The sequence below is a fragment of the Adiantum capillus-veneris genome, chromosome 20 (assembly GCF_014529385.1).
Source record: "Adiantum capillus-veneris isolate H3 chromosome 20, ASM1452938v2, whole genome shotgun sequence".
Taxonomy (NCBI): domain Eukaryota; kingdom Viridiplantae; phylum Streptophyta; class Polypodiopsida; order Polypodiales; family Pteridaceae; genus Adiantum; species Adiantum capillus-veneris.
This window is the reverse complement of record NC_140950.1, coordinates 6252282-6279354: the sequence shown is the minus strand read 5'-3', so window position 1 is coordinate 6279354 and position 27073 is coordinate 6252282. Positions and strand designations below refer to the sequence as shown.

General features: G+C 44.5%; 1 protein-coding gene across 2 annotated transcripts in view; it reads right to left on the bottom strand.

Annotated features, from left to right (window-relative positions):
• Positions 1-11247: 11247 nt before the first annotated feature.
• LOC147432039 (uncharacterized) overlaps positions 11248-27073 on the bottom strand; it is a 93026-nt gene continuing 77200 nt past the window's right edge. For both annotated transcript variants that reach the window (XM_086491846.1, XM_086491847.1), the window contains exon 3: positions 11248-14057. In XM_086491846.1, coding sequence (XP_086347972.1) covers positions 12289-14057 — 1769 coding nt within the window. In that variant the 3' untranslated portion in view covers positions 11248-12288. The remainder of the gene's footprint in view (positions 14058-27073) is intronic.

Genomic DNA, 27073 nt, shown 5'->3' with positions numbered 1-27073 from the left:
TTTGCTTTCGTTGTTTATTAGATGTGGGGCTCCTCGAATGTCAAGCCTCACTATCTTATTATAGTGATAGTGAGAACCACGAACATAAATGGCATACCGTGGGATGGAGTCGACTTAACTAGTGCATGGAGGCCACGAGAGGTTTTAAATCTCTCGAAAAATGCACTCAATCCTTTTCTCACTCAAATCTACATTCTATTGCATGTCAGGCAGCAAAAGATAACTACGACACCACAAACAACTCTCAATGGTTTACCAAGCAAACGAAGTCCAAACGAGACGAAACTTATAGGCTGGATAGACAACATCTATAGACACATGCTTGAACCCTCAAATCCCCCTTTTGACCACTTTTAAAAATCATGCAAGGCAGATTTGACCTAATCATTTTCAGTCTAGAATACACCCTCTAGCTTAGCAATGATGCCCCTACACCCCTCCAATGCATAAAATGTAGTCTTGTTAAGTGAGTATTGAGTTATGAGTAGACTAAGGAGTAGGCCAGAAACAACCAAAACATAGTTTTCTCACGAGAAAAGCATAATGTTGCGAAGAGCTTTCCCCTGTGCATGCAATGAAGTAGACGGCACTTCAAACAAACACTTCACGAGGGAATTATGAGCTTAAGAAGAAAGCAAGAGTACACTGTGCTTTGCAAATTAGTTATATTGCTTATTATCCAAAAAGTCTCCTCTAGGTTTTACAAAAAATGGATTTTATACCTTAGCCAAAGGTTTACGATTCAAAAAATGAGAAATATTCTAACTTTCTGCAGCCTAGGATTTCATTAACACAATCTAGAAGCATTTAGTCCCACTCTATTTGGCTCACAATCACAAAAAGGTTACAAATTAATTCCAAAAATAAAAGAATTACAATGACTTAGGGCTCTGGATGTCCAGTATGATCAAAAAAGTGAAAATTATATCATAGGTTGAGTATGTAGGCTCCGATGTTAGCTATGTGCTAACATTCCCCCCCTCCTAGAGTGGTCATCCGCAAAGTTTCTTGTCTACTTTGGCGAGCGACTGCAAGTCAATAGCAATATTGAGCTCCATTGTTGTTTAGCCCACGAACTTGGTGCAAAGGTTCTCCACCATAGGACCAAAGATCTTTGATTTGAAAGTGAAGAATCGTGTGTAGAAGGCTTCCTCAAATGTCTGCATATAATAGGAGGGCAAGAACATGATCCGAGCGTAGAAACCATAAAGCACTTCGTTAGGCGGTTAATTTGATAGATCGTAGCAAAGCCCCTAGTTTCCCTCGAGGAATACCATCCATGGTACATCGGTCTACTCTACTTGATGAAACATTTGTATGCATATGAGCAACATCTTGGAAATTTTGATAAACATTATGTAGGCCAAATGTAGGATCCTGTTGAAGATGTCCACTTCCTCTGAGAGAGTGAATTATGTAATCTTTTATAGCTCTGCCTTTTGAGGGACTCGAACTTGGGTATTTGAGCCATGTAGGATGTTTCTTTGAAAGAAATTGATGGCTATCCCAACTTCGCACTCTTGGTACTGGGCAAAATGTGGGGTCCTTTTTTATATCGGGTGGAGCTTGTGTGTAGAGGATGAGGTACTTAGAATGTGGCTTAAGACAATACATCCTCCAAGCTGGGTGTCGATCGGCATTGTCTATAGTTTGATCCTCGATTAGTCTCTCTTTCACTTTTAGGATTTTGTACTTGATGAGTGGGTATGGGAGAGACTGTTGGTACCATGGTTCTCTAATCTGCTTGGACATGAGTTCGGAAACATTTGTAGGGTGGAGAATCCGCTGGTCCCACACCATAGCTTCTTCCAGATGTCTTCGAATTTTGACTCTATGTTGAACTTAAGGGCTTGCTCGGCCTTGGCAGCAGTGAACTTACCTATTGGCCGCCTTGGTTTTGCTTCCAACTCAACTATAGGATTCTGGGGCTACTGTAGTTGGGTATATATCTTCTTCTAACTATGAGAATTCTAGTGCCCCAGTTTCTTTTGGCAATGTGTCAGGTACTTCTACTTCATGGACTTTTTGCATTCCTTTTCGTTGCTCTTAGACAACTACCAATGCTGCTTGGAGATCAACTGCCAGTTTTTTATCATTGTCCTCTTTCATCATAAATGAGAACGAGAGCTCGCTTCCCTGCATCTGTTCGGTCTTTGGTCCGCTTTTTGAGTGCTTGGTAGGCTAGATTAAAGCCTTGCACTTGATGGGTAAGTCGATGTGGAAGCATACTCCCTAATCACCAATGCTTAGCATTAGGCTATGCAGGGTGAAGCCTTAGCTTTACCATGGTGTTAGGGTTCGGGTTAGGGTTAGAGAGTTGGTGATTAGGTTTAGCTTATGTCAAATGCAAGAGCATAGAGTGAGAGAGTCTAGACACAATGATAAGACTCAAAGTGCAATGATTCATTAGAAAATAGCCTCTAATATAGGCTTAGTGCTTTACATTCACTGGCTAGAGAGGTTGTATCCTTTTCTTATTGGACCATGTCATCTTTTCATCCATCCTAGTAGAAAAGGGCTCTTTCCCATGTGGTGCCACAAGTGTGGGCTTACCCTAACAGCAATGTCAGCACTTGTGGATTAGGTTTCAGCTTATCTAGGAGCTCATGCTGATCTTTCAATCTAGCTTCAGCTTGGGCGGCTTGGCTTCTGTCATTCACTTTCCTAACTTGTTCCCATAGATGGTTTGGCCAAACTTCCTATACTAAGGAATTCCATCTAGCCCTTCCTCATTGTCTAGGACTATCATTTCAGAGTTTGTCAGTTCTTGCTAAAGATTCCCTCGATTCCTTAGCATCCTTTGTTTTCTCAGTTTCTCGTTCAATTTTCTTTTCTGTTGGTTTTCTTATGATTTCCAACTTTGGCTTTTGCTTTTCCCGCATTGACTGTGTGATTTGCACTAAGTTCTTGTAAAGCTTCAAGCTTTGCGGCTTCCATGTCAGGTGTTGAATAGTTTTTTCATTTTGTTTACAATGTTTCACCCGCTTTTAGTCCTGCTTGGAAAGCTTCCAAGGCTGCATTGATTGGCTCGTATATTTTTTCCATCAAACATGCATCCTCCTGGTCTTGGCTTTGATTTCTTAAATTCTGATGACATTGACTGAGTCATTCTTTTTTGAACTTTCTCTTCAATTTTCCTTCATTTGTTTTGTCTTATAAGGTCATACCATTTGCGTTTCTCTAGAGTCTCTAGAAGATTTCTTGGTCTTTTCAAACTCGCTTGCACTGTTTTGCCTGTTTTTCTTGGCATGTGCCCTAGTAACTACTCGAATCGGAACACCTTTTGAGGAGCTACTTGGCATGACTTGAACTACGTTGATGGCTATTTTTCCTTTGTTAGCCGGATTTCTCAGACTGTCATCATAAAAATGTCTGCCTTTTCGATCGTAGTGCATGCAATATGCTTCGATTGGTCTAGCATTCTTATTTGGCTCAGGACAATCATTCTTCCAATGGTCATGTGAACCACTATCGTGAAAATTCATTGTTCTTGGCTTAGGCATTTGTTTCACCATGGGTAGTCTTAGACGCTCCTTGGTTTGCAATAAAGTAAACCGGTGATGCATCTACAGGTGCCTGATAAACTTATTCCACCATGGTAGGAGTTGACTGTGTGTACCGCTTATCCTCCACTCCCACAATTGTTGAACTTGCTTCATTATAGGGCGTGACTGGTACTAGAGCTTGCTCATCTTCTTGCCCTTCAAGAAGCATGTACTTAATTGACTCATCATTATTTCCTGGTAGTGGTGGTTGCTATCCTAATACCGGTTGCGTCTCTCCATAGCCATAGGCAATTTTTGTCTTGGCCCCATGTTAGGAAGATACTTATGCATAGGTTGTCCCTATTGTCTCATTGGTACATACTGGACATTTCCATCATATTTAGGTTTGTAATAGCACTTGTTTGTTTCAGGTTTTGTCCATTTTCCCTCGATGGCACACCCTTTCGATGGTATGGGTTATCCCATAGATTGCCCTTGTGGTGGACCTTGTCCAAGCCCTCACATCAATATCCTTTGCATGTTACTCATCATATCATTCATACGTTGAAGCATGTCTTCAATAGCATTCATAAGAGATTCCATAGTTGTTCCTACTTGTGCTGGTATAGTTGATGTGGTCTTCTCACTCTGAGTATCCTCAACAGCACTCTCTTCATTGAAGATTTCGCAATTATCCCCCAAGTCTATTGCTACCAGGTTGCATGCTTCCCAAGTTGTATGTTTCTTGCTATGCAGAATGGCATGCAACTCCTTGTTGAGTAAACCTTCTAGGAATAATGAGACAAGTCTCTACTCGGTTGGAATTTCCAACTCTGGACATATATCGATGTATTGCCTCATTCGACTCACATAGTCTCTCACAGTTTCCCCTTGTCTCAAGTTCTAGATTTGTGCTACCGTATTGTGTTTGATTCCCATTTTTGAACAAGCAACAATACATCTCATAGCCAATGTTGGTACATCAATAATTGATCGAGGAGGTATGGTCTTGAACCAAGTTAAGCTTTTTCTTCCAAAGTCATTCCGATTAGCTCTCAAGATCCATTTGAAGCTTGCTAAATGGTCATACAAATCCTCAAATCCGCTATATTTTTTGACCCATTTTTAAAAGTCGACTGGTCTGCCTCTACGGTTGCGTTCCGCACCCACTCTCTTGGCCGGTGTTTCTCTCACTAAGCCTTTAAACCAGTTGCTTGATAGGTGTGACTGATGTGGACCTCTTCTTGTCCTAGTGTCTCCCGTTCTTCTCCAATTAATGGTTGTTTTCGAATCTCTAGCCCAATTCCCATCATTGAGGTGGCTACCTCGGGCCACACTTCCCTGTTGATTGGCTATACTGCCAAATGCTCTTTTGTTTGGCCCCAGACTTTGTTCTATTTCATGTCTCATACCCATGATGATTTCTCGAATGGAGTATCCTTGGTAATTTGTATGTTCAACCTCCTTTGGAGTCATCAAAACAAAGTTATTGTTATAAGAATACCTAAAGAAATGGATGGGAAAGTGTGCTAGGCCTTTCTCCCTTGTTTTGAAAATATATATAATATTTTCAAGGGTGTCAGGTGCCCTGGTTTAGAATGAGTTGTCAAAATAAAATCCATAATATTGTCGTCCTCCTAATAATAAACTCCAAGTCGTGGGTTGTTGATAGGTATATGCTTCAAAGGTTTGGTTGTAAGGGTAAGCCCAACTTGTGGCACCATGTGGGAAAGCCCTATAGCCACCTAGGAGAGGATAAATGTTGACATGGTCCAATAGCAAAAAGATGCAACCCATTTAGCCAATGATTATAAAGCACCAAGCCTTTATAGAGGCTACTTTCTAATCAATCTATTGCATTTTGAGTCATATCATTGTGTCTCTACTCTCTCTCTCTCTCTCTCTCTCTCTCTCTCTCTCTCTCTCTCTCTGCGCTCTTGCTTTTGGCATAACCTAACCCTAATTGCCATCTCTCTAACCCTAACCCTAACACCATGGTTAAGCTAAGGTTTCACCCTCCATAGCCTAACACTAATCATTGGTGATTAGAGAGTATGCTTCCACATCGACTAACCCATCAAGTGGTATCAGAACCAACGGTTCATACCTAGGCCTAATTAGTTATCCTAATTACATGTCTAATTACTCTCTATTCCTGTTAAGCATTAGTAGCAATAAGCTACACAATCTCGTTATGATTCTCATAGAGTTTGGGCACATTCATTGCGAGCCACTACCCTCATTTATGAGAGAAACACGAGATTAGTAACAATTAGTGTGTGTTTTATCGCATTTTCATTGCAATTAGTGTTGATTTTGCATGTTTTGTTCCCCTAATTAACTTCCCTTCATAACCGAATATCATTGCATTGTGCATGTGTGGAGGAAGCACTCGTCAAGAGCAGTTCATCAAATGTCTATCTGCTCTAATCAGGTTTTACATGCGCAATCAATTGCTTGATGAATTTTGCAAGATTAGTGGTCTTCACTTTCTAAAATCTCTGTAGTACAGCAGCCCAAGGAATTTGTGTGTGTGTGTGTGTGTGTGTGTGTGTGTGTGTGTGTGTGTGTGAAGGCTTAATATAGGTGTGTGAAAGAGATCTTTATGTTTTCAAGGCATCATTCATTTTAACCTTTTTTGGCCAACCAAGGCAACGCAAATTGAGAAAACATCCCATTTTTACGATGATTTGACTTTTTTTTCAGGGCCATCCCAATTTGAGTCCAACAGAGTTGAAAATTCCGCTGCATTGTGTGGCATCAATCTGTTTTTGCAAGTCACCTTTCCTATCATCAACATTGTAAGTCTACAGTTGATCAACGTTCGGGTCCCGCTATCCGATTGTTGCATGCCTGGATATTTTCTTCAAAGTGCTTCTCTGACTCCATATACTAATCTTAAGGAGTTCAAACTCTGCTGAGGGTGTTTTACTAGCTCGTTCTGCTAGGAGCTACTACACAAGGGATTTCTTGTAGTAGGAACAAATTGTTCTTGCATCTGCTATCGTTCGATGCCTTGTTCATTGTATACATCACAATGTGTCATCCTCATCACCTACCTATTTCAACTACCGCTTCAAAAGCTCTAAGTCAAGCCTCACCCTCGCCCAACATTTGCGTGCTATCAACATCCCAACACACTATTTTGAGCATTTCGCGGTATCGCCTACATCTAGCCCAGTATCCAATCTGCAGCCCGTCAAGAATTCACCCCTTTATGTTGTTGCAAGTTGCAACTTGCTAATTGCTAAATCTGTAGAATCCCACATTTGCTACAAATTTATGCACTGCACATCTCGTGCTCACAGGCTAGCCAATCAATCACTAATTCGCCAATTAGCATCACTTAAGGACCGGCCCCTGTTGCTGCTCCGTCTAGTTGGTGCCCAACGGGCTAGTTCCCACCACTTGCCTCGACATTGGTTTGTTTTGGGCCTTTCTCATGGGGTAGACTCCCACGGCAGAGGTTCCATAAGCTCTCTTTGTTAAAAGCTCCTTCCCACATGCTGCACTGCAAGGCAGCTAAACCTTCAAAGGCTTGTCCCAAGCATCTAGGTAACATCAAACAAAGAATTCTCTCGTGCTTCAGGAACAACAAAAGGCTTTCATCTTTAAGGTTCAAGCATGAAACACACCCCAACATATGTACAAAGCACATATGCATGAAGCTTTGGCATCCATGCATAATTTTGCAAATGGGTTGCCTACACACTGAGTGTACGATGAGACCGCGCCCATAGTCATGAGCACACACACGAGCACTACAAATGCAATCTATATGTTTAACACCATTGGCCATGAAGTTTACACTCTCAACAAATCGGACCAACAAAAGTCAAAAAACCAAAGCACAACATATACATGAAGATAAAAAACAAAGACAACAACAACAAACAAACAAATTGTTGCAGATTTTTGTGGGGGAGAAATTCCTCCAAACTACAAAAAGGAATAAGCATGTGAATTTGTGTGCACTCAGTTATATGTCACCCTTATTTGTGATAGGGAAAATTTGTGTGTCTACCCTTGTGTTTGGGGGACTTGTGTGCTTACCCTTTTGTGCCAAGGGAGGCTTGATAAGGTGTGGGGTTTGTTGCACTGCAAGACCTACATCCTAATGTGTGAGAAGAAGCTTGTGTGCATACACCCATTGTGATAGGGAAGGAAAATTTGTGTGTCTATCCTTGTGTTTGGGATACTTGTGTGCTTACCCTCTTGTGCCAAGGGGTTTATTGCACCACAAGACCTACATCCTAATGTGTGAGGAGAAGCTTGTGTGTATACACACATTGTGATAGGGAAGGAAAATTTGTGTGTCTACCCTTGTGTTTGGGAGGCTTGTGTGCTTACCCTTTTGTGCCAAAGGAGGCTTGATAAGGTGTGGGGTTTGTTGCACCGCAAGACCTACATCCTAATGTGTGAGGAGAATCTTGTGTGCATACACCATTGTGATAGGGAAGGAAAATTTATGTAACTTCATCCTCGTCTATGTTTGTGGGGAGACAGCTTGTGTGAGTGCAATACCTTTTGTGTTATGTGCAATAATACCCTTTATATGTGTGAAGATTGTGTGTCAGCTACCAGTACAAACACAAGTTTGGCTTAAGGGGGTGCAATTGTAAGGGTAAGCCCAACTTGTGGCACCATGTGGAAAAGCCCTCTAGCCACCTAGGAAAGGATAAATGTTGACATGGCCAACAGCAAAAGGATGCAACCCATCTAGCCAATGATTGTAAAGCAACAAGCTTATATAGAGGCTACTTTCTAATCAATCAATTGCACTTTGAGTCCTATCAATGTGTCTATACTCTCTCTCTCTCTCTCTCTCTCTCTCTCTCTCTCTCTCTCTCTCTATGCTCTTGCTTTTGGTATAACCTAGCTCTAATCATCATCTCTCTAACCCTAACCCTTACACCATGGTTAAGTTAAGGTTTCACCCTCCATAGCCTAATGCTAATCATTGGTAATTAAGGAGTATGCTTCCGCATCGACTAACCCATCCTTGGTATCTATCAGGTCGTACCCTTCTAATTCAAACACTGGAGGTCTCTCTTTAGTAGCCATGTTTGGAATTAGTGTATTGACTTCTAATCCCTATCAGTCTGTAGTGTCAAGATTTCAAATCTTCAAGTATTGCACTCCATTTCGGTCCATATAGAAGGTATCTTTCGTATTAGCTCTAACCTCCTCTTCGAACTCAACGGTAGGGTCTACCCTTATTACATACTCCTCGTTGGGATCCACATAGATATGGGCCCCATGCTTGTTAGTCTTGTAGAAGGTCAAAATGTGCTTGAACCTAAGAGAAGTTCTAGCCCTCGATTGAGTTGAGAAGGAAGTCATCTCGAAACTTGAGTCGGATACTTCTTCCACTATAGTCTCTAAAGGCTTTCCTCGGTTCACACCCTCTTCTGTAAATACTCTACTCTCTAAGTTTCTCTATTGTAACCTTAATTCGCAACAATACGGCCTCACCTTAGGTACATAAAGGCTTGAACTACTCAATAAAAATGAATACTAGTCTTTCGTACCAATACCAACACGTTTCTATGGTCGTAAATCCAATCTGGCAATTTTCCAAGCTGATCTTCATCACTCCCGCACAATCAACGGTAATTTTATTGATCTGTAAGAATATACAAGGACTCTTGGTGTAAATTTTACTTCAATCATGTCAAAACAACCACAAGATCAATCTGCAACCTTCAAATATGAAAAACTCAATTTCATGTAGCAAACAATATCCAAATGACTTCAAACTTGCTAAGCTAATTGCTATGGAATCTACCAACTATCTGGACCAAAAAATGTCAAAATCGAACTCTCTGACTAACAGGAGATAATAAGTGTGCTTATTATCTACTAAGCCAAAAACTTACAATTTTTCACTTTTTCTTGTCCACACTGGTCAAGCATGTGTCCAATAAGCCCTGAATGAGGTTATTTCAATTTTTGGTCTCAATCCCCAATAGTTTTTGTATCTGAAAATTTCAATTACAAAACAAGTGATCATGCAAGTTAAATGATGTCCAAATTTCTTAAAACTTCTTCCAAGCATTCTATTACTACTTTAGATCCAATTCTCTTTGAAAAAACTTGCAGAAATTTAATTTTTAGGGCAAGACTTTTTTGGCTTTGATTAGATATACACACTCTAATCAAGCCACATATCAAGTTTCATGAAGTTTGGTTTAGTTTTGGAGTTTCTAAGTTAAATTTTGTATCTAATGCGTATAACATTAGCTTTTTAGAGTAAGAATCTCAATGGAGCCTAGCACATTTACTACTTATGAAACGAGACTATATGCACATAATTGGATGCATAGTTTGCACGAATATGATGCAACGAGAGAGGGGTGACTATTCCACTCGCATACACCACGTCAAGGCAAGGAACTTATTAGGCCGCTGTCCCAATGCTAGTGGCTATGCTCCATCTTGAGGACAAAGATGCAACCTTGTCTTTGCAACAAACGCATCTTTCCAAAAAGGGGTTTGGGGTGGTAGTTATCTATTGAACTAAGAAACACTATTGTTTAAGAAAAACAAGGCCGTCACTAACTTGCCAATGGTGAGAGAGAGAGAGAGAGAGAGAGAGAGAGAGAGAGAGAGAGAGAGAGATAAATAAATACTCACACACTCAAAGAGAGAGAGAGAGAGGTAGTTGTAGCAGCATACCTTGCACTCCTTGCTCTCGTTTCTATTATAGAGTCTCTTTGCGCTCCTTCTCTTGGCCCTGCCACTACTGGATTTTCTTAAGCGAGCACTATTTTTATTACAAGCACGGCTCCAAAAGAACGCTGAAAAACAGCATCTTAAAATAGCTTCAAAAAGCCTGTACATCATTTCATAGGCACCACGCCTATATCACTCCCTGCAAGCAGGCAGTGCCAACAAAGCTAAAATAGAACTTGTCAAAATGAAGGCTTGTGGACCATATTCTTGAAATGAAGAACTATGTGCTCCTCTTTTCACTTTCTGCTTGCTCAGCTGCCTCTTTGGCATTAGGATATGATTTCAATCATGGGCCGCCAAGAAACAGTGAGAAGCGTAAGTCTCTGCTTACGCACATTTCCCTTTGATAAAGACCTTGCTTGCACTGCAGCTCTTGGCCTCCTTTCATGCGAAGCATATGGACTCCGGAAAGCAGCGCAAGCAAAAGCGACAAACACTTTGTCCTCTGGGAGCTTGGCTAAGACGTAGAGCATTCATTAAGAGCGTATCTTATGAATTTGAAAGCTCACCTCTGTGACGGTCAAGTTGGCGCCACCATAGCCTAACATTCATGGGCATGGTGCATCACCTACATCTTTGCATGTCGGCCAACGCTGATAAGCATGCATGGGTCAAGAGATGGAAACCGACAAGATATTGGGGGTGGTGCCGGGCAGCACTCACAGCTACCCAACTACCCAATCTCATGCGGAAGCCATAACGCTCAAAAAGTAAAAACGACACAAGAAAGTGCCCACCACCTCCACCAATGTGGTGTACACGGGATTGGTGCCTTCCCTGAGAGTTGGGCACTCCCTCATATTATTCACAGACGGTTACAAGCACCTTAAAAAATTAAATTCAAATGCTCTCAAGCTTATAAGGCAGCTTAAATCCTGAGTAATTCAACACTTTCCTGACCCTGTTTGATTTCTAGAATGCATACTTGCACTAAAATTAACGCAAGCATTTGCACCCAGATGCAACAACCTAGGACATTAACTGACCCAAGGCAGTGAAAACTCATAGTACAATGAGTGCCTTATGCTGTCATGGATTCCTGAATTTCTTTTCCCACAGATTTGATTACATTCAACGATCTCAAAAGAGATGTAATGCAAAAAATCAATGAACACAGGTCCAAATGTTCAACAGAAGCCACATGGGCGATGAGAGGCTCCCCTACTCCCTTGAGTGTATGACAAAAATAAAATACAAGATATACAACGCCACTAAGAAGATTTTGTAGTCCCACTCTCCCACAGAATCTGACCACATCTCATAATGGACAAAAGCGCATCTGTCATCAGCTTTGAAAATCTCATAACATTCTTCACTTTAACACAAAAAAATTGTCCAATTACTCTCTCCACATACACACTAGCTAATCAGACCTCTCGCAAAGTTGTAGCTGCAAGACATCTCCCAGAAAGCTAAGCTGCATCAAGCACAACCCCTTTGCCTTCCGTATTTACTGTTAAATTCACTAGAGAAAATTTGTCGTGCCTGCTTTTGCAGAAGCATGAATCAGGGTGTTGTAGACAATTGCTAATTCGCGCCACTCCATTCCTTGCCAGCAAAAATATCCTTCTCCATGCTACCTGCCAAGCCCTGCTTGCACACCATGCCCAATACCAGTAGGAAGCATATGCTTGAGTTTACAATTTTGTCATCTGGTTCCTCAAAAATAGCAGAGATTGTTCACGTTGTGTCCCACTTCATTGATCGGGAAAGCTGTCCTTACTAGGCAAGCCCGAACATGAATCATGAGCAAAAATCGAAGTCTCTGCAAATCCTCTCATTTTTTCCAATGACGAGAAGGCTTTTGTACAAAACTGGCCGTGATACTCAGATTCACATGCCCACTGCTCTCTTAACATTTGGAAAGCATAACGGACCATAGGCCCCGCATTCAGTCTGTTCAATAAACCGACCTGCACAGGAACAGCCTTTTGGGTGTTCAAATACAGGTTTGGTGTGTGCAAATACAGCTCTTAGAATGTGCAATCATGGGCATGAAGTTGATGGAATGCCATGTGCAGTATCTCCATAATGCAGATCAAATTTTCCCACAACTATGCTCACAACCTTAATGTTTGAATGCCAAGTGCTGTAGCTCCATAATTCTCTCCAGATCCCTAAATCTGCCTGCAAACTTCACAGGACTAAGGATCAATTTGTAGGTCCGCTCATTAGGACTGATATCAAACTTTGGCATTTCATAAAATAGCTCCAAGGCCTCATCTATAAGAGTTTCTCTTAGCAAAGCTGTAAGGATAGAGTTAAATACAGCCACATTCAAACATGCGCCCCCTCTTAGCTTCAAGTCCTTAAATATCTCTTGAGCTTCCTGAATATACCCTGACTTACCATACCCATCAATCAAACCACTGTATGTGTAAGGATCAGGGTGCACTCCTTTGGAGTCCATATCTGCCATGAGCTGCTCAACAAAATCCCTCCTCCCTGCTTTTGCGAAGTTATGGATCAAGGTATTGTAAACGATCACATTGGGATAACAACCACAGCCCTCCATTTCCTGAAAGTAGTAATACCCTTCTTCAAGCCTGCCTGATTTGGCAAGCCCATCAATCAGAGTGGAGTAAGCCATTAAATTTGGTGAGTAACCAGAAGCTTTCATCTCCTTGAAGTATGCAAGAGAGACATCTACTTGCCCTGATTTATTCATGGCTCTGATAAGAGCAGTATATGTCACCACATCTACGACACCAGTTTTAGTTTTGATCCGCTCAAATAAGCTCCTTGCTGCACTAAACCGGGAAGCCCTTCCAAGACTATCTATTAGTGACGAAAAAGTGAATGCATCTGGAGAGATGCCTTGTTCAGCCATTTCTTCAACAATCAAGCTGGCGGCTTGGATGTGTCCAGATTTTCCAAGTACCTTAAACAAGGTGTTATAAGTTATTACATTTGGTCTAACACCTAGGCCCTTCATGTCCTTGAGAATCTCATAAGCTTCATCTGCAAGCATTGACCGACCTAAAATATCAATCAGAGTGGTAAAAGTGAATACATCTGGATGAATGCCCTTCTCACCCATGTCCCTGTAGATTCGTAAAGCGTCTGCCAATTTGCCGTGTTTTCCATGCATGTCAATGAGTGTGTTATAAGTCACCAGATCGTACTGCACATGGTCATTCTTCATGTCCTGGACTACTTTCAGAACATCATCAAATCTCTTCTCAAGTGCATAGCCCTTTATAACAGCATTGAATAATCCAGGCCTCAAAGCTCCAGACCTTGACCGAAGCTCCTGTAACAGTGAGTATGCAATATCAACTTCACCATTCTCTGACCAAGCAAAAATCAAATTATCCAGAATTAATAAATCTGGATGTCTCCCTTTGGCTTTCAGCATTAAGTAAAGGTCGTAAGCCTTTCTTGCCAGGCCAGATTTGACTAAAGTACTAATCATAGCTTTAAAACTCTTCATTGGGATTTTTAAACCTGACTCGTGGCTTTCCTTACAGCATTTCTCAATCTGTTCAACATGTCCACTTTTGCTGAGGCCCGTGATGAGTGCACCATAAAGGGCCTTCTTATGTACTGGACCTGTTCCCTTCAGCTCAACAGAGACTCTGTAGGCATCTTCCAAATGGCCTATTAAGGCAAGTCCACTAACAAGGATGTAAAGTGCATCTCCTGTAGCTACCATGTCCATGGCCTTCATCTCTTTAAATACATGGTACGCTTCTTCTATTAGACCCTGCTGGCATAGAGAATAAATCTGCCTGGTTCTAAGTGTCGATTCATAGCCAGCGCCTGTGTCACTGAGACATTGTTTTCTTGACAAAACTGGAGGCCTTATTGTGCCATTGCAGCCATTACTTGAAGAGCCTGCAGTGCCACAATGACCAATATCCTGATAATTTAGCACCATTTCCAGTTTCCCAAAAACTTTTGTGAGAGATCCTTAAATCATTTTGGTATGGTTCTCGACTACAGCAGGAAGCATTGTGTATTCCAAGAAACATTATCGACTTTAGTGAGGCACTATGGCTACATGACACGTAAGCCGCTAAATTAGGGACACAGTAATCACAATTTAACCAGTTTTGCAACCAACTCCAGCATGTGCATCTTACAATTACAGGAATGACCAAAACTGAGTTGAGAAAAAGATGCTGCCTACACAAACAGACATCTTATGAGTCTCAATGGATCATTACGGCTTCAAAGCATCCGCTAGTTACTGGAAAGGGTAAGTGTTTGATCACTATTCCAAACTCTACAACTGCAGAATAACAGTGCCCTACTCCTGATTTTGTAACAACGATATGGACTCGAGAGAGAGCTCTTCAATGAGAGTTGGTCAGCAGTCTTGGTCCCTGGTCTATATGGAGCCTGGAGGACTCGATGTTTCCAAGGTTTCCGAGGGATAACCTCGGCAGCCTGCAGTGAATGTGCTGGCATTTTGGCTCGAGTTGATCCACACACCCCTTGTAATCACCCTCGATTATGCCTCCAAAATCAGACATATGCCATAAGCCCGTTCAGTAGACACTGACTCTAAGTATCGACGCACTAGACAACACAAATCCAATACTTGCACAAAGATGACAGTCACTGAAAATCAAATCACATAGAATCCATCGAGAGGACCATGATTTCTAGCAACGTGTTAGCAATCACATCTAGATCCAAACCGGGCCTCTTTGATGTTGGATTAACTAATTCTTATTGCGATCATGTCCATAGAATCTCAAGACCAAAATGTTGCAATCATTTCGTCTTTCAAACTTGGACTCGTACAAAATCACATGAGAGAGTACACATTAATCAGATTCATTTTCGGGAATTCCCATTTCCAAGTTCTTTATTCATATAGTCATACAACACAATACTATCAGCACATCAGTATTCCTAAAATCCAAAGGAAAATCAGTGATTTATTCCATCTGGGTAATCTGTGACAAAGGAGCGGAGTAACTCCCCTCTTGTGCAATCCCGTCTGCACCAGATTTCAACCCTGCTGATCTGCGGGATCTCTCGGATAGACGCAGCTAGACCGAAAGCCTCAAGGTAAAGTTCCAATATCTCAGGAGTATCTCATTCACTTTGCATCCAATGCCAGATAGTTCTTAAATTTCACTAAGAACCGCCGTATCACTTTATCTTTCACTTTCCTTTCCTTGTGAGCCAATATCTGTTCAGGAACGAGTATCTTCTCGCTCTCTTCTACTTCAGGTTGCTCCTTAGGCTCCCTATCAACTGGCACCTCACCTTTGAAAGGTTTCAGGAGACTCACATGAAAAGCATTGTGAATCTTCCAAGTATTTGGCAACTTTAGTATGAAGGACACATCATTTATCTTTTCTAGAATCTGGAAAGGGTCATAATATCTCATACTTAGCTTTGGAAAAAGCTGTTCCTTTCCCTTTCTTTTCCTAAGGCTGCCTTCTCAAATCGTAAGAGCACCCAATCATCTTCTTTCAACTGCAAGTCACGTTGATATCAACTACCTTCTTATGTCGTGTTTGAGACTTCTCAAGAGCCTCGCGAACCTTGGCAAAAGCAGTGTCCAAACCTCTCGTATACTGATCTGCTTCAAAAATCTTATCTTTGGTGCTTAGAAATGGAGAGACCTTCTTAGCACCCTCGATAACTTCAAATCGTGCCTTCCCTGTCGATGAATGAACTATGTTGTTGTAGGCAAATTCCACAAGGGCAAGTACTTTCCCCATTGAGTCTTTTAATCTGAAATGTAAAACTTCAATATATCTAAATTTGCTATTTCAGACTGTCTGTCTGTCTGTGGGTGAAATGAGGACGAGAACTCTAACCGCGTGCCAATGTTCTCCCAGATTGCCCTCCAAAACAAACTCGTGAATCGAGGGTCTCTGTCCGAAACTATGGACTCAGGCATGCCATGTAACCACAAAATTTGTGAGATGAAAAGTCTCGCCAAATGGTCTCGCTTAATTGTCTTCTTTACCAATATAAAGTGAGCTTGCTTGCTAAATCTATCAATGACTGTCCAAATCCCATCATGCCCACTTTGGGTCTTGGGAAGATCAAAAATGAAATCCATAGCAATGCTTTCCCAAGGGCGGGCGGGTATGGGTAAAGGTTGTAGAAGTCCTGGTGCCGTATGCCTGTCAAACATGACCTTTTGGCATACTAAACAACTGCAAACAACCTCATCGACATCCTTTTGGAGCCTCGGCCAGAAAAAGTAACGCTCAACACCCTTCAAGGTGGTATCTATGCTACGGTGGCCTGAAAAAGATGGACAATGGCACTCTGTCAAAAGTTCAAAACCTTTTCTCTCAAAGGCTACGTAGCACACAACGTTGTTTTCCACATCAAAGAGCCATCCCGTATGAAATAGCCTGCAACTGTCTCCCTACTCTGTATCCGGTGAAAGATATCTGCAAAATAAGGATCTGTGGTGTACTACTCTACCATACCCTCGAAATTGAGATGATGGATCATGGAATAGCCATAAGCAAGGCCTTTCGAGACAATGCATCTGCCACTAAGTTCTTTTGTCCCTAAACATGGACTATCTGAAAGTGAAAGTTGAAACTATGACAAGATGTTAGCCCACTGCATGTGCTTTCCTGAAAGCTGCTTCCGGGACAAGGAAATGGCGTAAGCTCTGATGGTTTGTAAAGACAATGAAGTCGGCTATGAGTAGATAGTGTCGCCATTGCATAAGAGAATGGATAACTGCCAACCAGTTGGTTTCTCCTTCCCCCTCTGTGGTAGGGCCCAGACAGAGTGGTCCCTCGACTCAGTGTTGGGATGGTTGCATACGAAGGTCCTAGAGTTCTCTCACCACATGGGAGAACTTGGAGTTACAGATATGCTACAGACTTTGTGGCCATTGGCCAAGTTTGCAGTGACACCCCCAGACTAAGCAGGATGTAGGCACGTTGTGGTGTACTTCTTTGCTGATATGCAGTATTTGCCTTGCTATGTATACATTCATGAGGACTCCTGGACAGAGGAGGTTGCTTTACGCACGGCTTGCTCTGCTTGGGCTTGGGCTAGGCACTCACTGCAGTCACGCCTATCTAGAGAACGCTCGGATGCGGATTACTCCCCATCCAAGCCAACCTCGAAGACAGCCCGTCTTGCTGCTGCGGCAGCATCTGTTCTCTCTCGCTCCCCATGAGGATTGTCTCATGGAACGTGCAGGGACTAGGTGGGCCCCAGTTTCAACGACAGCGGGGCCGATTGCATCAGGAGCTTCAGCGTTGCCTTGTGGGAGGAGAGATTGATCTCCTTATGCTTCAGGAGCACCATCTGTGCGAGAGCCGCATTCTGCGATGTGGTCAGATTCTGCGTGGACGATATGATACCTTTTGGTCAGCTGCTTTTGGGCCTGGAGGCATCCAGGGTGGGGTATGTATGACTATTGCGGACTCATTGCACCAGGCCATTGTGGGCAGAGGGATTATTGTGCCAGGCAGGGCTCAGTGGATTACTATGCAGGTTCAGGGTAGCCTTGTGGGCTTCCTGAACATCTATGCGCCCAATGTGGCGAGTGCTTGTGCAGAGTTTTGGACACAGATTGTTGAGTCTTTGCCGCAGGCCGATCATTGATGTATAGGAGGGGACTTCAACATGTTGGAGGACCCTTCTGACAGGATTGGTGGCAGTCATGCTATTGTGCATGGAGTCGAGTTGGCAGCTTGGGAGAGGTTGTGTATGACTTTGAGGGTCTCGGATACATGGCAGCACTCTAGTTTTGTGAGGCCCCAAGACAGTCTTGCCTTCTCTAGATCGGACCACAGAGTGGGAGGAGTGAATCTATCGCGGATAGATCGCTTCTACACTAGTGACCACTTCAGTGACTTGGGGGGATCAGTGGGCATCCTGGCAGGGACATCCTTCTCGGACCATGCACCAGTGATCCTCACAATGGCAGACAGGCAGAGGAGTGGGAGCACGATGCTTCGCATCCCAGAGAGGGTCTTGTTGGACTCAGCACTCAGAGAGAAGGTAGAGGCTCTCTGGACAGAGGGCATGGACAGCCAGGTTTCACCTGTAGACAGAGTGGCCTCAGGCCTAGCTCAGCTTAGCCACTTTTTTCTTCAAGAGTCTTTGGCTCGCCGGGCTGTAGCGAGAGAGTCGGAGCAGTGTCTCAGACGAGGCATTGCTTCACTATAGAGGATGCAAGAGCAGCATCCAGACAGTCCATGGTTGGAGGAGCAGTTACAACAGGCTCGACAGGAGCTTGCTAGCACAGAGGAGAGGCGTCATGAGTTTGCCGTCCACCGACAGGCATCTCAATAGACTCAGGTGGGTGACAAAGTGACTGGTGCGTTTTTTGAGACAGTGGGACCTCGGCACTCGCATGCCAAGGTCAATCAGTTGAGGAGGCCCGATGGGTCAGTTGCTTGTGAGCCCGAGGATATGCGTGCAGTTGCTACTGACTTTTACCGTGAGTTACTGTCGGCTGAGCCCCAGTTAGAGCAGCAGGATGCATGCAGGGAGTAGGTTTGGGCACAGATGCCATGTCTTGTGACAGAGGAGATGCGCCAAAGGCTAGAGATGCCACTTCAGCTTGAGGAGCTGCACACGGCTCTTAGGGCCCTCCCTCGTGGTAGCTGTCCAGGCGAGGATGAGTTGACTCCCAGCTTTTTCTTGGAGTACTGGGACCTGCTTCGCCCGGATCTTTTAGTGCTTTTCAGTACATTTTGCACACAGGAGTGATGCCTGACAACATAAGTGAGGGCCTGATCTACCTCATTGCCAAGGAGGATGGCTCCTTGGATGAGATTCGACAGTGGTGCCACATCACCATCCTCAACTAAGCCTACAAAATTCTTGCCAAGGCTCTGAGTTTGAGGATTCAGCCACTTTTAGAGAGCCTTATACATGGGACTCAGACAAGTTTTGTCAAGGAACGCAGTATCCTTGACAACATCTTTACTTTCTAGGAGGCTTCTGCCCTGGCACGGCTCCGTGGTGAGGACCTTGTGATTCTTCTTCTCGATTTTGAGAAGGCATACGACAGAGTTGACTGGGACTTTCTAGAGGGCACTCTACGCAGGATGGGCTTCTCAGATGCTTGGATCAGAGGGGTGTCAGCTTTGTACAGACAGGCTCACAGTCAGGTGCTTTTGGCAGGAGGTAGAGGTGAGCGCTTCATGCTCACACGCTCGGTCAGACAAGGTTGTCCTCTTGCCCCCTTTCTCTTTTCTGTTCTATGTGGAGGCGATGAGCAGATTTTTGGTGTCACAGCAGGTTGGTGTACGGGGCTTAGCACTCCCTATTCGAGGAGATGAGCTACTGGAAGCTGAGTTTGACTCAGCCTTGTACTTAGATGGCAAGGAGGCCAATCTTCACAGATGTGAGCAGGCTTTGGAGACCTTCTGTTGTGCATCGGGCGCACTGATCAACTGGAGAAAGACAATGGCTTTCTCGGTTGGTAGTGCTCCTGTGCTAGATTGGATGCCAAGAGAGGGTTTCGGGTGGATTTCCCCAGGGACTGTAGTTCGGTACTTGGGTTGTCAGGTTGGTTTGAACTTGTCTCCCGAGCAGTAGATTGCTCCTCTTGTCCAGTCCATCAGGAGAAAGCTGTTACATTGGAGCTCAGCACGACTTTCGCTGGTTGGTAGAGTAGTAGTTGCCAACCAGGTGTTGTTGGCGACTATGTGGTACATCACTTCCTGTTGGATCTTCTCGATTTCTTGTATAAGCCAGGTACAGAGGCTGATCAGGAACTTCCTTTGGTTAGGACGTGACACTCAAATGGCCCGAGCCAAGGTGGCTTGGTCGGTCATCACGCTTCCTTGTTCTCAGGGAGGGCTTGGGATCATTGATCCAGCACAGCAGAGCAGAGCCCTTCTTGCGAAATTAATAGTCAGAGGACTTCTTCCAGGTGAGGAGCCCTGGAAGGAGTTCTTGCTGCAGAGGCTTCATGCCAGGGTGCCTCAATCAGGAGGCCCTTGGCAACCTTCGACCAGATGGATCTTTACAAAGATGCGCCGAGTTGGTTTGAGCAGAAGACTGGAGGACCGATTCGCTGTGAGTTTTCTTCGATCTTGGGAGCTCTTACGGCGTGGCCTGGAGCAGAGACAGCCGACGTGCACGGAGGAGCGCCTACGGCAGCCCCTCGTCTGGAACCCCATGGTTAGCACTCAGAGAGGCCACTTGGTTGGTAGTCGGCCTCATCTTTCCTTGGGTCCCATGGCAGCAGGCCCAGCGCTCTCTCTAGGTGACTGGCTAGAGTTCACAAGTTTGTTAGAGGAGGTGCAGGGTTTCCAGCTACAGGGCATGAGAGGGGTGCAGAGCATGTCTCACGACATCTCAGAGTCAGTTCCAACAGAGTGGCTCACGCCTCTCGAGCCAGTAGCACCCCGGTGGATGGGAGCCTTCACACGACTGGAGGTTCTCATTTCAGTCAGGGCCTGCTCAGAGACTGTCCCAGCCTGTTCTTCGAGCTTCAGGGTGGGGGACGATTACAGCGAGTTTCAGTAGAGGCCCCGCAGGTAGTAGTAGTGTTGTTTCCAGAGGATCCCAGTTGTGGGCATCTGTGGGAGGACTTGCGTCATAGACCCAGACCCAGCAGATCTTGAGACTGGACACTGGAGACTATGGGCTTGGGAGTGTTGTCCACTGGCACGAGTACAGTGGGATCCGGGTGAGTGGCTATGGAGGGACCCCTTCTGTTCTGCACACCACCTTGGAGTCCCGTTCTTTCAGTACACTGTTCGGCTTGGCCGTCATATACTTGCAGCACAAAGAGAGGCCCGCCCCGCTGCAGCACGTCATTGGCAGGAGGAGGGCCTCACAGTCGAGTTCTTGGCAGCCTTTTGGCAGAGGCTGTGGGACTCCAGACAGCCGAGGCGCGTCACTTTGTTTCAGTGGCTGGTTGCACACAGAGCTACAGCAGTAGGGAGCTGGCTTGTGCATAATGGTCTCTCGGCCGCATGTGCAGCCTGTGACCAGTTGGTGGAGAGTCAGCGCCATTGTCTTTGGGACTGTCCCTCCGCCCAGCAGGTGTGGCTACGAGTTCTTCGGATGATGCCTACTCTCTCCACGGCTAGAGAGTACACTTGGGGGGCAGCGGCTTGGTCCACTCTCACGAGCCCGGCACTTCAGTTTGAGCTATCTTCCACCAATAGGATGATAGTGATACAGGGGGGGCGACCTACACTTCAGCCTGCTACAGAGCTTACTCCACAGGAGTGGTGTAGTGAGAGAGAGGAGTGTTGGGAGCTCATTAGTGGCCTGACACTTTGGTTCATTTGGCGGGCCCGCTGTTTCCGCATTTGAGGCTCGCTCTGCGCCACCAGCAGAGACTGTTCGTGACTTTTGGCTAGAGCTGATCCATACTCTCAGAGGACAGCTTGAGGGACTACAGGGCTGCTCGGACCGCATGCGGGAGCGCCGCGAGGCTTTTCTTCGACTCTGGCGCCCTGGGCCTTCTACACCATTGTCCAGGGTGTGCTCAGATGGCACTACCGTCCACCTGTGTGGCTCTTCCCTCCTCCCATCTCTTGATTTAGCCTCATTGTATATATGTTGGTTTTTCATTGGGAGAGTCTCCCCATCATGTTTGTTGTAGCCCTCTCTTGCAGAGGTGGTTGTAGCCCTATGGGCAGTTTTCATTAACTAATAGAAGGATCTTTTTCTCGGGAAAAAAAAAAAAAGAGCACAAGCCCACAAAACTTCAAACTTCATGGACATTTTTCAAATCAGGCCAATCACAAATGGTCTCTACTTTGGCCGGGTCCATCTTTACTCCTTCTGCTGAGACTATGTGTCCCAAAAAGTGTATCTCTGGTAAGAAAAACTCGATCTTTTTTGATTGATAACCAATTTATGTTTTTGCAGTGCTTGGAAAACCTTTAGAAGATGGTGTCTGTATTCTGCTTCTTTCTTGGAAAAAAGGATGTCGTCATCAAAAAAAGTGCCCACAAATGATCGATACTCTCTAAAAATCCTATCCATCATTCGGTTGAATGTCCCCAAAGCATTTGTAAGGCCAAATGGCATAACCAAACGTTCGTAGAAACCAAAAGTTGTCCGAAAAGCTGCCTTGTAGACGTCCCCTGGAGCGATGCAGATATGATGATATCCACTCTTCATATCAATTCTACTAAAACAAGAGGGTCCCTCAAGTCTGTGGAGTATATCATCGATCCTTGGAATAGGGATTATGTTCTTGATGAATTTTATTGAGAGCTCTATATCAATGCACATTCTCCAAGATCCATCTTTCTTTAGTACTAACAACATCGAAGAACAGAAAGGTGAAGTGCTAGGTTGGATAAGACCCTTTTCAAGAAGTTCTTTTACCTGATTCATTATTTCTTCATTTTGGGCTCGGCTAACTCGATAAGGTGGTCAGTTCGGTGGTGTACTACCAGGAATCAAATCAATCGTGTGATCCTCAGGACGAGAAGGTGGTAACTCGTTTGGTAGGTCTTCAGAGAAACAATCAGCCTGTGCGTGTAGAAAGTTCTGTCGTTCGTTTTATAAATCAGACATATTAGACTTTTGTTCATCATTCAGTTCCTTCAAGAAGATCGAGTAAACAAAAAAACTGGATTTCATTAATTTGGAAATGGCCGAAGCCGATACAAGAGGGACGGACTCGCCCTTCGACTTTACATCAAGTACAATCTCTCTATCCTTCTCATTCTTCAAAGTTGCTTCCCTAGCCCTATAATTGACCATGGCACTGTTCTTGTGGAACCAAGAGATTCCTAGGAGGACGTCACACCCTTCCAAAGGCATGATATAAAAGTCCTCGTGCCCTAAATACTTTTGACAATGCAGACGAAGTTTGCCAACAACACGTGTACCGTGTAATGGCAACATCCTGTTTGGGTGCCGCTAGAACCACCTCCGCTTGTGGCCCCATTTGGCCGGGCATAATTCCCAGTCGCCAATTCAGGTGAAATGAAGTTGGTCTTGGCTCCTCCGTCGAGGGCTTCTTGATCCATCTGATCTCGGCCGGTCCCCACACAATCTGGTACCAGTCCTACTTTCGTCTTTACTTTTCTTCCGCGTTCTTCGGCTGCTCTGGAACTCTCTGGCCTATCTTCTGATTGCCCTCGGAGTGCCTTTTTGGGGCACCGTGCAAATATATGTCCTTGTTCTCCACAATCAAAGCACTTCCCCGCTTTAAGGTATTCATTTTTCTGTTCCTCTGTCAGCCAAGGACGTGTATCTTTAAACTTCCCTTTCTTTTGTTATCGTTTGTCGAATTTTGTCTGGTCTTTGGTGTCAAAGCCTAAACGGTTGGATAAGTCAAGTTTCCCGAATGCATAGCAAACCCTTGCTTAGCATGTCCCATCAGTTGTTGTATGGACTCGGACTTCTGTAGAAAGCAGTAATCTCGAATCTCTTTGGGAAGTCCACAACAAAATTGCTCAATTTGCTGCTTAAGGCTAATCTTTTTAAGAAAAGAGGCACACAGAGAAGCATCCCAAAATCTTTCACAATAAAGATTTAAATTATCTCCCTTGGTCATCTGAAGATGATTCCAACCTGTAATCACATCACGCTCATACCCTTGAGTGAGCCAAGAGGAAATAAAAAGTCGCTTGAACTTAAGCCACTTTGTCGGTGCTTTTTTTCATAGCAGAAGAGTGAACCACCATGTCCGTGCATTTCCTTTTAAATAAGACGTTGTCCTCCTGATTTTTGAGTGCTCTCAATAGCGCCCTCCAAAAAAAGCTATGTCAAATTGTTGAATAAAAGCGAGGGCCCTGTGAGCATCTCTAAAACCTGAAAAAGTACCAAATTTTACTGCTTGTCCACCCTCCTTAAATTCTTTGGTCTTCTTGCTCTTATCTTCAAGAAAGTCGTATTGATTGGCTCTATAAAAGCGCTTCCTCTTTGAATAAAACATCTGGTCCTCAGAGTCCGAACTCTCAGAAGAGAATGAATCCTCCTCATAACTATCAAAAAAATTCCAAGATCTTCGGTGGGATCTGCTTTTCTTGACCTTCTTGTTCTTCTTTCCATGCCTCCAGTTCTTTCGTCGTTTCTTGCCCTTTCTGTCCTCATCACTAGAATCAGAAGAGGAAGAGCTGTCAGAACTATCAGAAGAAGATGAGGACGAAATGGACACCCTCGAAGCGTACACGCTTCCTTTGTTTCTTGTATTTGCAAAAAAAGACTGACGACCCGAGTAACCAGGTTAGTCTACTCCCTTGCTACGTCTCTTCGAATGCTTCGTGGCCCCTAGAAGTTGGTTGACTCATCTTTCGACAAAGTCGTCGCGTTCATCTTCGATGAACATCCGTGGAACAGGAGCTTTCTTCAAAGCTGACTTTAAGGGGGAATTGATGGCCACACGCCATCGGGAATACATCTCATCAATCGGATGCCAGATCAAAAATTTCGCGTACTAGGGATCCTCCGAATGCTGGAGCATGTCCTTCGCATAAGCATCAACTTGTTGTTGACGTTGCAGCTCATGTCAGGTGCAGCAAAAGTGTTTAAGGATTTAGCTCGGATCTAGTACTCCGCATAAACACAAGGGACACTTTACTTCATTTGAAGGAACTGAATTGAAAGAAAGAGAGAGATACAAGAGAGAGAAAGAGAAAGAAAAGAGACGACAGAGGGATGTCGGGTCCCAAACCCTCAAGGTCCCCCTTGCTCTATTGCCAGAGCAAGTACTTTCTTTATTCTTGCACAATGATGCTAAATGTTGAGGTACTGATGCTAATGGGTACTAATGCTACTGATGTTGGGTACTACAAGGTAATGATGGTATTGATGTTGGGTACTACTGGATATTGATGGTATTGTGGGTACTACGGGTGCTGAGGTACTGAGGTATTGAGAGATTCTATGTCGACGACGATGATGACGACGACGGGTACTACTAGGTCTATGTCGACGACGAGGTATTGATGGGTTTGTGCTAACGACGGTGATGTTGACAACGAGGTTCTTGATGGGTCTATGTCGATGACGATAACGGTGACGACAAGGGTCTTGATGGGTCTATGTCGACGACGAGGTCTATGTCGATGACGAGGTACTGAAGGTCTATGTCCATGACAATGATGTCGATGACGAGGTATTGATGGGTCTACGCCGACGAAGGTGATGTTGACAACGAGGTTCTTGATGGGTCTATGTCGACGACGATAACGGCGACGACAAGGGTCTTGATGGGTCTATGTCGATGACGAGGTTCTTGATGGGTCTATATCGACGACGATGATGTCGACGACGAGGTTTTGTGGATCCTTATGTCGAGCCAAGGCATAAGGGGTACTAGGTGCTGGGGTACTGTGTCGACGACGACCGGTCTATGGCTGAATGTTGAAAACTGTTCCGTCGACTTGGTTGCGATGGAACGACCGACTGTGAGACGAGGGAAGGGCTGATCTGCTGGGGGTGCTGCGGCGGGGAGCCGGGAAAGGCAAACACGCTGGCTGTCTTGGCTGAAAACACTAATGGAGAAGAAGGTTGAAAACGCTAGATGCTCACCTGCTATCCCCAAGTCTGCAGGTTCCTTTGCTGCTGCTGTCTCTTCTGTCTTCCACTAGTGCCCAAGAGATTTCTTTTATAGGTCCTCTAGCCATTTGCCCTACCTACATTCCAACAAGGGTAAACAAAAAGTCACTTATTAATAAAATGGCTTAAGAGGCCGTTCACACGCAGTAAAATGCCTATATGCTGAAATGGAAATGTTGTGCAAGAGAGGGTGTGCAACTATGATTGGCTTGGACATGCACGTCCTGCTAGAGGCTCACAAAGTACCACGCTAGGTCCTAAGCTAGACGGCTGACGCTAGACTGTAGCAGAAACACGTCCACGTAGCGCAAGTGAAGTGCGCACGTGACATCCCCCATTGTTAAAGATGAGGCACAATTGCCGAACTTCTATCTTGGGATTCTTTTCTGTTCTTCTCATGTTGACTGTTTGTAATGCTTGTGGATGCATAACCGATGAAGATTCCTCCAAACGGGTGGATACTGCGGATGTAGATCAGCCGCGATGTAAACACCCACCACACGAGTTACTAGGCACGCTTACTACTGTTGCAGAATACACACCTTGGTGCTAACTCTGCCTTGGGAGCAAGTACTACCACTGGAATAGTCCTGTCGTGAAAACATTGCAAGTGAAGCTGAAAGATCAAGGCTCGGAGGTATTTCCAATGGTTGCTTGTCGACGGAAGTGGATGCACGCTACATGCGAATGCGAATGCAGAAGAGGGGCAGGGACCCTTTTCCAACTCCTTCCATACCCGCATAAGAGGCAAGTAGATCTTGGTACTCAAGATCTGGGTTGTCGTGTATCCGATGTTGATCTTCCTTCAAAGACATGGCAATGAAGATGAGATCTAGTAAGTCCATGATCGGGACTCAAAGATTCTATCAGGAAAAAACACCGAGAGAGGTTCTTTGGGTTCTTGGTTCTACTTGGGTGCTTGATGGTTCTTGGGGTTCTTGGGTTCTTGGTGGTTCTTCCCTTGAGTTTGCGAAACCGAAGCACATAGAGCTTTGATACCAATGTCAGGTGCAACGGAAGAATTTCGCTCGGATCTAGTACTCCGCACAAACACAAGGGACACTTCACTTCACTTGAAGGAACTAACTGAAAGAAACAGAGGCATATGAGAGAGAGAGAGAGAGAGAGAGAGAGAGAGAGAGAGAGAGAGAGAGAGAGACGACACAAGGATGTGGGTTCCCAAACCCTCAAGGGCCCCCTTGGTCCATTGCCAGAGCAAGTACTTTCTTTATTCTTGCACAATGCTAGTACAATGATGCTAAATGCTGAGGTACTAATGCTAATGGGTACTAATGCTACTCATGTTGGGTACTACAGGGTACTCATGGTACTAATGTTGGGTACTACTAGGTATTGTGGGTACTATGGGTGCTGAGGTATTGAGGTACTGGGAGGTTCTATGTCGACGA